At 39.1% G+C, this 15,954-nt stretch overlaps 1 protein-coding gene across 3 annotated transcripts in view; it reads right to left on the bottom strand.

The window, feature by feature from the left end:
* Window positions 1-15,954, bottom strand: part of LOC126278057 (polyphosphoinositide phosphatase) — a 169,290-nt gene that overhangs the window by 14,979 nt on the left and 138,357 nt on the right. For all 3 annotated transcript variants that reach the window (XM_049977875.1, XM_049977876.1, XM_049977877.1), the window contains 2 exons: window positions 14,018-14,345; window positions 11,514-11,669 (listed from right to left, as the gene is read on the bottom strand). In XM_049977875.1, the coding sequence (XP_049833832.1) occupies window positions 11,514-11,669; window positions 14,018-14,345 (484 nt within the window). The remainder of the gene's footprint in view (window positions 1-11,513; window positions 11,670-14,017; window positions 14,346-15,954) is intronic.

Below are 15,954 nucleotides of genomic sequence, written 5' to 3'. Positions count from 1 at the left end.
AACTTTCGAACAGGCCAAAAGGTGTTATAATGGCCATTTTAGGAATATCTCCTGTTCAGCAGCATCGATCAAGGTGTACACCTTGGCACAATTTAGCACACAGAACACTTCTTCTCCACTTAATGTGTGACTGTAGTCTTTCAAACATGGCACAGTGGAACGATCAGGGATGGTCCTAGCATTTAAGGTGTGGTAATCACTGCATAGCTGCCATGCACTATTCTTCTTGGGTACAAGATGAAGGAGTGACAACCAAAGGCAAACGATGCCTTCGGCCAGCATGGTATCAAATTCCACTTTCACAATGGTGCATTTGACTGGAACCAGCCATCTAGGCCAACATGGCACCAGGGGGGCTTCCTTTGGTGTTGATAGAATGTACAGTATGATGGCATACCTGTTGTGGGGCCCTGGAGACCTTGTGAGTGACAGAAACTGGTTGAGTAGTTTAGTGTACTCTCATTCTGCAACCTGGATGACTATAGCATCACAGCCAGCTGTGTGGTGTCAGAACCTGCCCATAGCAGCCCAGTGACAGTTTCCAGTAAGCGGGCGTTGGCGACACCCGGGAGCAGGCAGTAGTGCACTAGGAGATCCATCCTGAATATTGGCTTTGCCACATCCGCCCCAAGGAAATTCCATGCTAAGGCACATCGAAATGTCATATCTAGCTCCACATGTTGCATGTCGTATATCTGGATGGTGAAGCTGTTATGCACTGACAGTCTGAAGTTTGTCATTGGGTGGCAGTTTTGCAGTTTGTCTCTCAGTAAAGTACTCAAGACCTATCCTTCGTCGAACAAAAATTTGTGTCCCATCTTGTGATCAGACATAAACAGGTGGTCAGAGGAACAATCTGATGCACAGACTTCTGCCTGGCACTTAAGGTTAACATGTATGCATGGCAGACTACATTTATGTGTTTAATCACTGAACCACTGATGATCCCCGCATATGTTAGGTGCTTGTGAGTCATCACGACGAGGAGCATTGGATGTATAACAACTCTGCCATCTCTGTTGATACCTACCTGTAAATGGCAGTCAGTAAGAAGTTCACTTAAGGGTTTGCTTATGGTGTTTGTTCAACAAGTCATCATTCACCTGCTACTCCAGTGCCGTAACTTTTTCTGTCAACTTGTCACAATCGGATTTAACATCTGCCGAAGTACTGTTGCACATCACCGTCAGGTACGATGGCGTCCTTTATCAGATCAGCCACAATGTCCACGGGCATTTCAATCTGAGACGTGATTGTGGCCTTGACTTGTTCTGGCAGTCTGCTGCTTCATAGTATGTGTAGTAGCTTGTCCGAGACAATGTGCTCCCCAACCATGCTTCGTAGATGGTGAAAGTGTAGTGAAGGCTTTCTGATACCTATATTGTACTGGGTGAGGACTTGTCATAACCTCTCTTCCAGCGAGGTGGATACTCGATGTATGAGTTCAACTTTCTGTCTGTCTCCGGTGGCGCTGTTATAATATTTTGTACCTCTGCTGCATACCAGTGTTGAGCTGACTAACCACTAGTGCAAATTTGGTAGACTCTGTCATTATTCCAAACCACAGAAAACTTGCCTCCACCTGTGCAAACCACAGTGTGGGGTTGCTTGACCAAAATGGTGAACGTCATACTGCCAGTCCTGAAGTAACAGGTGTGTCGTTAACCATAAGGTTTCTGTTGTGCGACACACAATATCTTATCTTGTAACCCATATTCTTGGGCACATTCACATCAGGGTGACCAGTGTTGCTAATCTCATAGGAATACAAGGCCACAGCTTATTTTGACTTGCTTATCATGAGGACTACAGATGGCAGTTATTGCATTCAACAATTTGTTGCTGTGAGTTAACATAAGCTGCTTCCAGCTATTCTGTGTAATAAACTTAAACAGGAGAGAGAATATGAACGTTTATTTCCTTCAACAGTAGTGGAAGAACTAGTTACTAGTCAAGAACAATAGAATAATTAATCAGTAAACCACCGAATTCATAGAGCATCCACAACACAGCAAAGAATAAGCATCAGGCAGTGCTCCAAGTATCAGGCATACAAACTCTTTGACATCTGGTTGCAATCAGCTGATCTTGCATGCCCAGCATCCAATCTCATGTAGTCACCACAACTTTTATTTGGATCAGTCAACAAAGCTACACATTTTACTTCCTGAGGGTAAGTATCACCAGGAATTCTGACTCATAATTTATTAGAAATTGATATTTAACATCACAAATATCTGAATGAATTTGTCTGTTGTACTGTTTGGTCATCTACAATCATTTACACCCTTTTTATGGCATTGGCTTTCATTGTATTTGCTGAAAAATTCACATTGGACCTTTTGATATCTTGCTTAATTTTGTCATATATCCGTGGATATGGTTTTTAGAATAAGCTAATTGTACTTCATCATCATTATATGGGATACTGTTTACTTATTTTGACCAAATTCGTATTTTTGTTCCCATTCCAGTGGGATTGTATTACACAAATGTTATTCCTGTGTGACTGTATCATGTAAATGTTAAAAAGTATAAAAGAATGATCTTTTTTAGGTCTTTGATTAATTATTAGGAAATAATTATTAATGATTATAATTCTATTAACCCAAAGAGACTTAATGTCATTTTTTTAAAATGATTTAGCATGTCATATAGCTCTAATAACTTCAATCTTTGTCTGTTGACCATGTCATATGGCTTTTCATAACTAAAAAAATAACATAAACGCAGGAAGATCTTTTCCCCAGTTTCTCCAAATTACAAATATTGGCCATCAGTAGATGACTCTCCCTTTCTGAATCCATGTTTATCTTTCTGCAGTATGTTTTTTTTCTGTTGCAATTTTGATTTAATTATGGTTCATATACTTTGTAGATGATATTCAATTGTACCACGTCCCTGTAATCCTCATAATCTTCCTACTGAATTTCTCACATATATCAATGATGTTCAAAATTCTCCATTCATGCTGAATTTGCTCATAGCTCTGAATATAATCTAATAGCTGTAGAAATCTCTCTTCCCATTTTAGGATTGCATAGTTTTTGCCTTCAATGTTGATGCTATCAACTTCTGAGGGAGATCACAACAGTTTCTAATTGAACAATGGCCATGGAATTCAGCATTCACCACAAATAAATTAATTTTATCATTCCCAAGTGCTTCCACTACATTTATATCTGTGTAATGCATTGATTGTCTTACAATCTGTGTAATGTGGTTCCTCTCCACTAGTTAACATCTGTTTGTAATAACTGATTCACCCTTCATCCAATATAACAAATATTCTGGCCTGACATAATGTTTCACCCCATTAATTTCTGAAAAATTTTAAATCCAAATCTTTGCACTCCAGTCATGTCAACTATTAATCACTTAACACTGCTCAAAGCTTTATGTTTGCTTGTTTCAAGAATCCCCTCAGAATTTTCAATTATCATGTTATCTAAACACCTTAATTTATCTTGTTTGTTTTTATTTATAATGTCCTCTTAACTTCTCAGTCCATATGTTTAATCCTTGTTTTTAATTTGGCCCATGTGTACAATTTCTCTCTTTTCTACTTCTTCTCTAGCTGGTGCATATATTGACAACACTACGAAAAGATTGCTGCTTACCATATAGAGAGGATACTCAGTCACAGACAGACTCAACGAAAAGACTGCCACAAGATTTCGGCTGAAGGGTGGGATTTCAAACATTTGAAGAAACCTTTACCTCCGTTAGCTACTTTTTTTGTAATCATATTTCTAAAAATATTTATGAAGTTCAGTGTATTGTTTGAGTAAAAGTTATACATACTTATTACAGTAGTATAAGTATACTACGCCAGCACTCTATAGGAATGTCGTTTACTTCTCTTTTTCCATGCCCCAGTATGCAGCAGGAGAATTGTATCACCTTCCACTGAAATCGTGACTGATGGGTTTATTCAGGAAACAATTTGAGCATTATGATAGTTGAAAATATTTATTGCATTTCTGGTGGGGCTTTAGGGTATACAGAGCAGATAAGGAATCTTGAATACATCTTGGGATGACATGTAGTCCTGTACCATGCACAATGGATGTTCTTTGTCAAAAGTTCTGATATGACAACTGAGAAATACAGTGGTACTAGTGAGCAGTTTGCCACAGTTTGGACTCTTTTACAAACATAACAATAACATAAGTCTGAAAGACACTTAAAGACAGTTTTAATAATAAAGACAGAGAGGAATTATTCTTTTACTATACAGTGGCTAAAGTGAGGCTGGCTATTATGGGGAACTGAGTTATTGTCAAGTTGGCTCTAAAGAAATGCGCTTAACAACTAAAATTAACATCGTCAATCAATTTTCCAATTCTGGGTCTTGAGAAATTCTAGGTTGAGGGTCTGTACACCATTTAGCTCAAACAAATAGTGTAAAATCCTACTAAAATTTAAACCTAGATATAATTATTTTAATATTACAAACGGTTTTAATAAGATCCTTTTGTGTTTTATTGTGGTTAAAAACACCTGCAGAATCCAACAATGATATTACAAATAGTATCATTAATTTATAGTAGAACACTGAAGCTATAAAATACGTGTACATAGCTAAGTGGCCAGTGTGTCTCACACACACACACACACACACACACACACACACACACACATGACTCTAGGCTCAGGTAACTGAAGCTACACTGCAAGCAGCATCACCAGTACATGATGGGAGTGGTGACTGGGTGGGGGGTAAGGAGGAGGATAGTGCGGGGAGAGGGAGGGATATCTTATCTTGTGCATACTGTTTTGTGTAGGACCTTGTGCCCTAAGTGCTAGATGACTAGCAACAACTGTAGGAGAAAAAAGACATATAACATCTGTATGTAGTTCCCAAGCTCCTCCTGCATACTTGGAAATGGATGTTAATTGTGTGTCTCCAATGTTTACGTTTCATAACACACAGTTTATCGAAGTGCGAGCGATTGGCAATGAGTTCAGACTGCAAGTGGATGTGGGTGCAGCCGTGACTTTACTGAACTCACAATCTTACGTGATTTAGGTATCTTTGACATTGCATCCTGTTACTCAACATTTGGCAAGTTACAATAAGCAGCATAATCAAAGTTTGGGGCAATTTACAGCTCCTCCTGTGCATAAATATGTCGTTTGTTCCCTGCCAAAATGCACAACACTCCCGACTGCACCTTGTCCCTGCACACTTCCCAGCAGCACTTCACTGTCCTCCACCCCTACCCTACTATCCCTCCCTCTCCCCGCACCAGCCTCCTCCTTACCCCCCACCCAGTCACCATCATGTACTGGTGATGCTGCTTGCAGTGTAGCTTCAGTTACCTGAGCCTAGAGTCGTGTGTGTGTGTGTGTGTGTGTGTGTGTGTGTGTGTGTGTGTGTGTGTGTGTGTGTCAGTGTAGCTTCAGTTGCCTAAGCCTAGTGTCATGTGTGTATTGGTGTGTGTGTGTGTGTGTGTGTGTGTGTATGTGTGTGTGTGTGTGTGTGTGCGTTTTCTATTTTTGATGAAGGCCTTACTGGCCAAAAGCTTTATTTGTGACAATCTTTTTGTTGTGCCTATCAGTGACTCAACATCTCCACTATATGGTGGGTATCAACTTTCCTTTTCATACTATTGTTACACTCCACCCTGGATTTTCCATTGTTTGGTTTGGCTTGCTCCTTGACTTTTTTGGTAGTGGATGATGTTGGCACCACAAATTTGACCAGTCTGAATGCTTTTTGTTTTTCCATTTAGTACTGGTGCATCTCATTCCCGACCGGATCCCTTATGAGCAGTTAAATTCTCTGTGTTCTGTGTTCTCGTCTCTTTTCTTGGGTAGGTTAGGTTGTGCCCTTAATTTTGAGGCCCACATTATCCTGGAACCTACAGAGCAGCCATGCTTTTTCTGTGCATGCACTATTCCTGTGGCTTTGTGTGATCAAGTGAAATCTGAATTGGACAGGCTGCCATTGCTGGGGGTCAAACATTAAGCAAATGGTCCACCCCCCACGATGACTGTAAAAAAAGAACAGCAGCGAAACCCCAATTTTGTGTTCAACCAGTAAAAAATAAAAAAAATTGATGAACATGGTGAATTAAACCAAAAACTGAAGTATGATGAAAGGCATTGGAATGTAACATGCTGGTGTGTGTTTCACTTCTGCAGCCATCGGTAGTTTAATTGAGTCAAGTAGACTTCAAGCCACTTACAAATTAAGATTTAAACATGTTTTCAAAATATATTTCCAGTTACTTGATGTGGACACCACTTAGAAATATCTTTCAAAACATGGAAACGTCTATTCAAAGCAGTGTCAGTACAGATCAAAAGAAACAATGTTTCAGGCGAGCTATCGCATGTCACCACTGCACGGCTTAAATGTATGTTTATATGTCATATTGTGTTATCTGTTGTCAAGAGGTAGATGGGTGTTTTGATTTCTCTTGCCATATCATTAACTTTTCCTGGAGAACAAAAAATAAATAAATAAAATAATAATAATAATAATAATAATAATAATAATAATAATAATAATAATAATAATAATAAATAAAATAAAATAAAATAAATAAAAATATGTGGTGGACGAGACAGCAGACTGTTGAGTTGCTACTATTGTATCAGACTGGCTATATGAAGCAAACAGTACAAGAACAGCAATAAAAGCAGGTGCTCTGCAAAAGAATGCTGCTAAGTTTGGTAGAATATTGAAAAAGATTGCACAGAAAACACAATAAGATTGTGTGTCATAGTTTTCTTCAAAATGTGAAATAAATACTCAAGGCTCCAGAGTGAATCTCACTTTGCAAAAAAAAAATAAGACTAACGGTATGTTTGACTGTAACTGCTTTCCTGAAATTTCTGTCTCTCTTTTTTATTTTTTATTTTTTTAAGAAACGGTGTTACCATATTTGCCAGAAATTCAACATTGCTAGATGATATCCCGATATCCCGATGTTATTCAATCTGTATATTGAGCAAGCAGTAAAGGAAACAAAAGAAAAATTTGGAGTAGGAATTAAAATCCATGGAGAAGAAATAAAAGCTTTGAGGTTTGCCAATGACATTGTAATTCTGTCGGAGACAGCAAAGGATCTGGTAGAGCAGTTGAATGGAATGGACAGTGTCTTGAAAGGAGGGTATAAGATGAACATCAACAAAAGCAAAACGAGGATAATGGAATGTAGTCAAATTAATTCAGGTGATGCTGAGGGCATTAGATTAGGAAATCAGACACTTAAAGTAGTAAAGGAGTTTTGCTATTTGGGGAGCAAAATAACTGATAATGGTTGAAGTAGAGAGAATATAAAATGTAGACTGACAATGGCAAGGAAAGAGTTTCTGAAGAAGAAAAGTTTGTTAACATCGAGTATAGATTTAAATGTCAGGAAGTCGTTTCTGAAGGTATTTGTATGGAGTGTAGCCATGTATGGAAGTGAAATGTGGATGATAAATAGTTTAGACAAGAAGAGAATAGAAGCTTTCGAAATGTGGTGCTACAGAAGAATACTGAAGATTAGCTGGGTAGATCACATAACTAATGGTGGTGCTACAGAAGAATACTGAAGATTAGATGGGTAGATCACATAACCAACGAGAAGGTTTTGAATAGAATTGGAGAGAAGTGAAATTTGTGGCATAACTTGACTAGGAGAAGGGATCGGTTGGTAGGGCATATTCTGAGGCATGAAGGGATCACCAATGTAGTATTGGAGGGCAGCCTGGAGGGTAAAAATCGCAGAGGGAGACCAGGAGATGAATAAACTAAGCAGATTCAGAAGGATGTAGGCTGCAGTAGGTACTGGGAGATGAAGCAGCTTGCACAGGATGTAGTAGCATGGAGAGCTGCATCAAACCAGTCTCAGGACTGAAGACCACAACAACAACAACAACACCCAAGTCAAATTACAGAAACTAGAGCTCCGCCATACTCAGTTCCCTTATGTAGCAAGTTTTTCCCACCAGTTGTTGTGTAGTAAGTTTTTGCTCACCAAAGATGACGACTTATATGCAAACCAACAAATCCATTTCTTCCAGCAATTAATCCAATTTTATGAAACATTACCAACTACTATACAAATACTCCATAAAAATAAAATTGTTGTTTTAAAACCAATTACAAAATTCTTTCATAAATGCAACCTTATTCTGTAAAATTATGAAACACTGAGAGATGCATATGACCTTCAGACCACAAGTCATGATGTATAAATAAAAAAAGAATAAACAATGACGAAGTCTTTCATTGTGTTTGTATGAACCTTCGAGTATTAATAATGCAGCTCATATATTACAGTTTTCTTGTCTCTAGACATGACATGGCAGACAATATGAAAACAATACACTGAGACATGTTTACTGCCAGTATGGACAGAAACAAGGAACAAAGATGTAAACAGATGTGGTATACAGTAGAAAAAAATGTTTTCAACAGACATGTTTTAAGTGGCCGTGTGGACACAGCTTCACACTACTTTTTGCAGTTGTGATGCCACTAGTGGGCTTTTGACTATCAACTTTTGCCAGCACTTGTAAATGACCCTGTGTGAACTGAGTGCATTCTGATTATTCATTTCCTTTGTAGACCATGAAACATGCACACAATGTCATTTCAAAGCAAAAGTGCATGGAAAATATATCACAAATACCTCACACTTATCATTTAATGTCGACTAATAAAGCATCAATGATGTAAGGATTCAGCAGATTTTATGATAACTAATACACAATACAAATTTCAGTCGAGGAACCTGTAGTGTAATGGATAACGTCATACTGACAGAGGTTATTGGATTGCAGCTTGCTCCACGCCAATATATTTTTTTAAATTAGCATTGTTATCACATTCGTTATGATTGTAATATAATATGTTCTGCAATATTTGATGATGTTAAACATTTCTGTCTGGTCAGAGAACGAGGGATGAAATAAATATTTTTCTGTTTATTTCCAAATGTGTGGGGGTTTCTGAGTGTGTAGTTAGACAGAAACCTAAGAGGATAGCTTACATTCATGCGAGTGAAACGAGCAGCAATAATATTCATATTCTTTCTTGTCACAAGTATTTTTCATGTTGCACTACCACAAACATATCCTCCTAAAAAGAGTTAATGCTACAATTGAGATTCTCCTGTCACTAACATAGCCATAAACATCAACTTGACACTATAGCAATTGACAAATCGATAGCCTCATTCCTGGTAGCCTTGATGGTGCCACCACATTATGATTACATCAGTTTCTGCAAAAAATAGTGTGAAATGTACTCCACCCATGATCACTGCGTGATGAAGCTAAACATTACAAGTTGTGTTGGCAACCTGATAGTGGATTATGTCAGCATTTCCTCTCTCATTCCTCCCCTCTTCGAAACAGTCTAGAATATTCCCTTAACTCTGTCATCATTCACCATGCAAACATTCTGTCTACTGTGCCACTTATAACTAATTTAATCACATCAAATGTCAATAGGAAGTCAAGAGAGATGTCGAGTAAGAACATAGAACCAAGTAAATCATACTCATAAGCACTGTTCTTATGGTTTTTTTTTTTTTTTAAAGGGGCTGTGAAGTTATGGTGTAGAATCATGAAAAACATAAAATCAGAATATGTAAAATGCTGTTCTTCCCCAAATTTCAATATGTTAGCTGCTGTCCTTCAGTGTCAACTGAGGCTATCATTCAGGCCGCCTCCAAAGTTTTGTCTATTGCAGGATTGCTTTAAACACTTGTGAAGGGTAAAAGTCCACATTTTGTGTCTCATACCTTCCACAATTTCTGCGCCTGTCAAGGAATGTGTCACATGACTGTTCCTTCTTTTCATGCCCAAGCTAATGGTGAAGAGGAACATCACGTCCACACATACAAGGTTCAAATTAAGAAGTATGTTGTAAGCTTCGCCATGGACAACACCTAGACATGTTTATTGAGTTTCTACAGGTTTACACCAGTGCTGGACTGGAGTCTGGCTGAGATGTGCAATGGTCACCAGTCACATACTCTCCTGCATCGCCTCATACCGCCCCATCAATATCCATCACCCTGGCAGCCAGAGTGGTTCATTCCTGCTGGCTCCACCATCTGGGCTCACGCATTCGGCCATCAACTGTAGTGGATTCTGGCCATGGTCCACAGCTGCCACATCTGTATGGTGCACAAATGCATCCTCATGCCACAGCAAGGGCTTTGAGTCTGCCACTGCCACCACCACCACCACCTCCACCTCCTACCCCAGCACCTGTTCTGGCCTCACTGGGCATCCCTGCTGTGGGGTGGATCTATTCTCTATGTGGATGATGCCGCCTTCTGCCTCTCCTCCTGGGACCAGCCCCCGGTGACTGCTGCCAGGCCTTCCTGCAATTCTTCGCTGCCAGCAGCAATTCCACTGACAGCTGGGCCAGCACCTTCATTTCCTTCAGCACCAGCATCCTCAACCAAGTGGCCAGCACTTTCATCGTCAGCATAGTGCTAACATGTCAAGGGATCAGACTGATGGTGCTACCAGCACCCTTGTCACAATTCCTCTTTTACGGTGCTTTGGATGGGGCGGGGGGAGGGGGGAAGGCAGGGGGCTGCTGCACATGTCCATGGATGTGCAAGTTCTGCCGCTAAAAACTGATTCCAGCCTGAAATCTCCTTCTGCTGCTGCCATCACTGCTTGTAATGTCTGCCAGAGAGGCCATGGGTGTTCCGACAGTCACCCTGACACAAGCGTCGGTGGAGCGCTGTTTCCCCAAGGGGAGAGGGGTGCTATAACCCTTTATGTAATAGCTGTAAATGCACTGCAGCACTAGGCTGCAGGTGTGATACAGTTCGAATGTTCTGCCAATGGCATCTGCATGGACCAGTCTCCAGAGGATTCCCGTGGTAAGCCACACAACTTGTGCACACAGTACAGCATCTGCCACACTGTCTACTGGGGTTGTCCATTTTATAACAATAATGCAGCAGGAACTCACTCTCATATTGTGTTCATACTCAGTGTCAGAAATGGCTTGTGTCAGTAGCTGGATCATTTATATATTTGTGTCTGTGTTCTCAAATGTTGTTCACTTGTATGTGGAAGAAGAATAAACTTCGGTTCATCATGGCCATGCTGTTTTTTATGTCTTACAATATGATACAGAAACAGCATCTACAAACAGAGAATTTTGGTAGGGTTTTCCAAAGTGGAGAAGAGGAACATCAATGTGCTCCTCTACTGAACAGCATTGTGATGGAAAAATCAGTTTAGATACACTTTATCAAAACTGATGCAGAAGCATAATTCTGTTACGGGGGCAAGGGGGGGGGGGGGGGGGGGAGATCCGTATCAATACCACTAGGGGGCAGCCACTCTGTACTAACTGTTTTATGGGGCTAGGAAGATTCCTAGACTACAAAATTCAAGTTTCTTACAATTTAATATGTTTACTCAAGAATTTTCTCGATATAGCTCGTGAACATTTTTCTCTTTGTTTCAGTATGTTGTAAACTTTTAACATTTGCAGCAGACCTATTTCGAATACTTTCAGAAAGACTATCACTTACCTTGCACTCGATGTGGTGGAACTACTAGAGCTCTGACCAGAGAGAGATGGGTTTTTCATAGAACTTCCTTTAGCTCCCATTTCTTCTCTGCGGCGTCCTGGTCGAACACGCACAGCAAATGGACTAAAGTTTGTTGTAAAATTTGGCATAAAATCCCTATAAAATAAACACCCAATAGGATTAATACATGATAAAATATACCTTTTATATCTCCCAGATTGGAGAAAATACGAAACTAAAATAAAAGCATGGAATACTTTAGGATGAAAAATATGGATATTTGAAATACACACAAAACAAGAACTGATCTTTCAGCCATTCACAGCAAGAACAGTACACAAATCTATTAGGTATTTACATATACTGCCATTAAGATTGCACAAGTCTGTCAAACATATGTCACTGAGATCAGATGACAGTCTTGTGATCACTTCTGCACCCTTCCTGTCAACAGGTTTGACCTTCTTTTCAAACTATCTATGACACATTATGGTTAAAATGGGCTAATTCAGCTACAAACTATGCATAGGATCTGACAGGGATTCCATCGTGCCCTAGAATCTTGCTTAATTTTAATTATTTTAGGCATTTCCCAACATCAGTGACATTATTACCTACAAGGGTTGGAACTTAAATAGTGGCAACTATTTATTCACAACTGATACAAAAGAGTTACATGTTTGCATCTGTTACTGTCCTTCAAAGTAGTCACCAGTGTTGTGTAGCACCCATTGACAGTGATGTGGAAGGTGTAGTACACTGTTAGCAGAGCCTGTTCTGTTTGTTGATTGTGCAAAATGGAGCAGTCTACTGCCTGTCGAATCTCTGGAACAGTTCTGAAGTGAATGCCACAAAATGGTTTCTTCATCTTCAGAATCAAATCAAAGGACTTAAATCACATGTGACAAGCTTTGCAAAAGAAGCAGTGACACTTTCTGCACAACCCACACACCATTTTGCATGACAATACGCGCGCGCATACAGCACAAGCTATGGCTGCTCTGTTCCGTTGATGGGACTGGGAAGTATTGTACCATCCACCGTACTCCTTGTACTTACGTCCTTGTGTCTTTGATTTGGTTACAAAGATGAAGGAACCACTTTGTGGCATTCACTTAAGATCTGTTCCAGAGATTTCACAGGCAGTAGATCGCTCCATTCGCACCATCAATAGAACAGGCTCTGCCAATAGTATACTACGCCTTCCACATTGCTGGCAACGGGTTCTACACAATGCTGGTGACTACTCTGAAGGACAGTAATAGGTGCAAACATATAACTCTTTTGTATCGTTTGTGAATAAATAGTTGCCACTATTTAAATTCCAAACCTCGTATATATCACCCATCTTTCCAACTGTGTGAGAATTAAACTGGAATAGTCATTTGTATCTTCCTTGTTAAAGGTACATTTGAAGACGCATTTCTGCTTTTGCACTGTTATCCCCAATTTTAGATCCTGTGTTATCCACAAGTGCTTGGGCACTGACAGCATTTACATATGGTTAAAATTTCTTCATAAACTAAATGAAGAAACAGAAGTCTCCCTGATACCTAATATCGAAAGTGATGGTTTTCAAAGACGTCACGGTGATGAATAAATTATATGAATTAGAACAGATTGCTACTCACTACACAGAGGAAGCACTGTGTGGCACGAGTCTGCCACTCAACATCACCTCAATGTGGTGAGCAGCAATCTATTCTAATTGAAGTTGTTACCCCATTCTAGACTTTTCCACTGCTCATACAGTAATTCAGTGATATTAAAATAAGTGAATGGCTACTTGTATCACAGAAATCAGAGGAGCAAATGCATAGCAGTAAGAAATAACTAAAAATTACTAGTAAATCATATATTTAGAATTTCAGTGGGCTTGATGAACAAAGGATTAGATATTGTATGTATGGATATAGAAATGGACAACATGGGGGTATGATAACAAACTGGAGAAACTGAAAGTAAAAAGACTTGACCTTGACTGAGAAACAGGTACATCAGATGTGGGATGTGATGCCATCAGCAATACTAAAATAAATATGATTGCCAAAGGGAGATAAAAAACGAATAAAATGATATGAAATGGGATAACAAATGTTACGGTACAACTGTTTCTCTCCAGCATGATCTTTCATAGCCCTCTCCCCGTTCTATGTATCCTACACTTTACCATTAGTGACCACAGCCAAGACTGTTACTCATCCCTGTCAAATAGTAGAATTGGAAAAAGTGGTATTATGTGTGTGAATTATATGTGCTAGTTTGTTAGCTCTGAAGGAGGACTGTTTCCAGAGCCTCTTCTATTTGCTGAGCACACATATATTGCATTCAATCTGAAATTTTCCAGTGCTACATTTAGTAACAACTTTAAAAAAATATTCACATAATCTTTAATCAATATTTCTCACCATTTTTTCTTTCCTTTTTTTTTAATTTGGAGAAATGGTAAACGTTTGTGCATCAGACCAATAAATGGCATATATTCAAAAATGATTAATACTTACCTTACAGAATGGCTAATTTTGAAAGCAAAAGTGCTGCACAGTACACTCAGTTCATGGGGACGATAATAGTCAGCATAACTGTCAACAGCTTCATCATGTGGACTTGAAATGGGTACTAACTGACGGCAGCGTTTATTCACTTCTTCATATGCACGTGGAAGGAACTGCACTGCACTTGTATCCCACCACTGGCTGCGTGCACGTTTATTTGGAATGTCTAGCTTGTGATGCAAATAGTAGTCAGTTGCCATTTCCCATATAGGAGGTCGACTCTCATCAGGTACAAATAACCCCAGAAACAGGTTGATTGTGTGTTGTTTCTCTGCATCTGTACATAAATATTTTGCTCTATTTAATTAAATAATTATATATCACAACTATGGCAAGTATGAAATATAGAATTACATAAAAAATACTACACAGGAAACAACAGACATAGTGCAATGGTTATTAGAGAGAGTAAGTTTATGGGAGAGGATGAAATGAGAAGCAAGAAATATCAAGTACCCTACCATACAAGGAACTCTGTTTACAGTATTATAAACACAGATAAAAACTTTCATACTATAATAAAGTGATGTGCAACACAGATCAGAGTACCAATAATGACAGCATGGTTTTCAACAAGAACTAACAATTCATACTGAAAGCATGTCTGTTGAGTAAACACAGAAACTACCCACAGAGCAGAGCAGTCAGCCTTAGTAGAGAGTAGTCCTATTTGTCCTTACATAGAAAATTTCAAGATTATGCAAATATTTAAGTCACATAACCTTCCAGAAACCACAAATACTGAATGATAAAAATTTCCTGGAGGCAGAAATTAAGCCTGTGACAGGAACTTTGGCAGCCAGCAACCATAACCACAACAGCATTTCTGATACTGCACAATTTGCATCATTGCTTCCCCTCCTCAGAAAGCAGTGATCTGTTGTTTTCGAGTGGACTATAGGTTCTTGCATCTAGATCTAGTCAGTTGTCCTTCATGTAGTGGCACTGGAGGTTCCCCACATTCAGGTAGTGGTCTCACATCCCTGTGATCACTGCAGTATTAAAATAGGGTTACTCTCAATACAACAAAGTGATTTTTGAACAGGTATTCATGTACCATGTATCATAAGACTTATATCTTCAATTTGCACTTCAGAACTGTAATAGGGTTTCACGAAAATGAGGTGGAAAACATATCTATGCTTTAGTCTCCCCAATGCAGGATCATAATTCTTGTGAGGCGACATTGGACTAGTGACATACAATTCAGTATATCTAAGGCAGCAAATTAATATATTTTTTTTTTATAATTTAATCTTCTGGATAGATATAAAAATCCAATTTAGGTTGTCTGATTTGTTACTTAGAGGTGGTTGTTTGGCAACATAGCATTCATAATGGTTATCCTCAGTGTCCAAGGCCCATAGCTGATTGGTGCTAATGTTTGACAACCCTCTTCTTGAATTAGTAATTAGTTATGCCACTTCCATTCTACACTGTTACGTCTGGATATCTGACTTCCACACTAACTCTTCTTTGACTGTTTGCTATATTAGCCATATGAGGTGACTACCATTGATACAACATTAAAAAGTTTCTTGAATGCCTTTCTGTATACTCTTTTCTGGTACAGTGCCTTGTTATGTATGCACATCCTTCAAAAAAAGTGATCGATAGTTATCCTCAGCCACATCTTACACTTTGCCAGCTTGTATCATGTCTGGGTTCACTGTCTAATGCCATCACAAAATTTTCAGTATGTGCTGCCTCCCTCTAGTGTTCAGCACTGTACTTCAGTTAATCTTTGGTTATGTTGCTAGTTGTGGCCAAATGTCTTCTTAACTTCAACCTGAAACAGCTCTCAAGCTTCTCCTGTTTCTGAACCCACTGCTGGGCTGTACCATTCAATTAAAAGTAGACACTGGGAAAGCGCCTAATGTACATCT

Source organism: Schistocerca gregaria, chromosome 6 (genome assembly GCF_023897955.1).
Source record: "Schistocerca gregaria isolate iqSchGreg1 chromosome 6, iqSchGreg1.2, whole genome shotgun sequence".
NCBI classification, from domain to species: Eukaryota; Metazoa; Arthropoda; class Insecta; order Orthoptera; family Acrididae; genus Schistocerca; species Schistocerca gregaria.
This window is presented reverse-complemented; position numbering and strand designations above follow the sequence as displayed.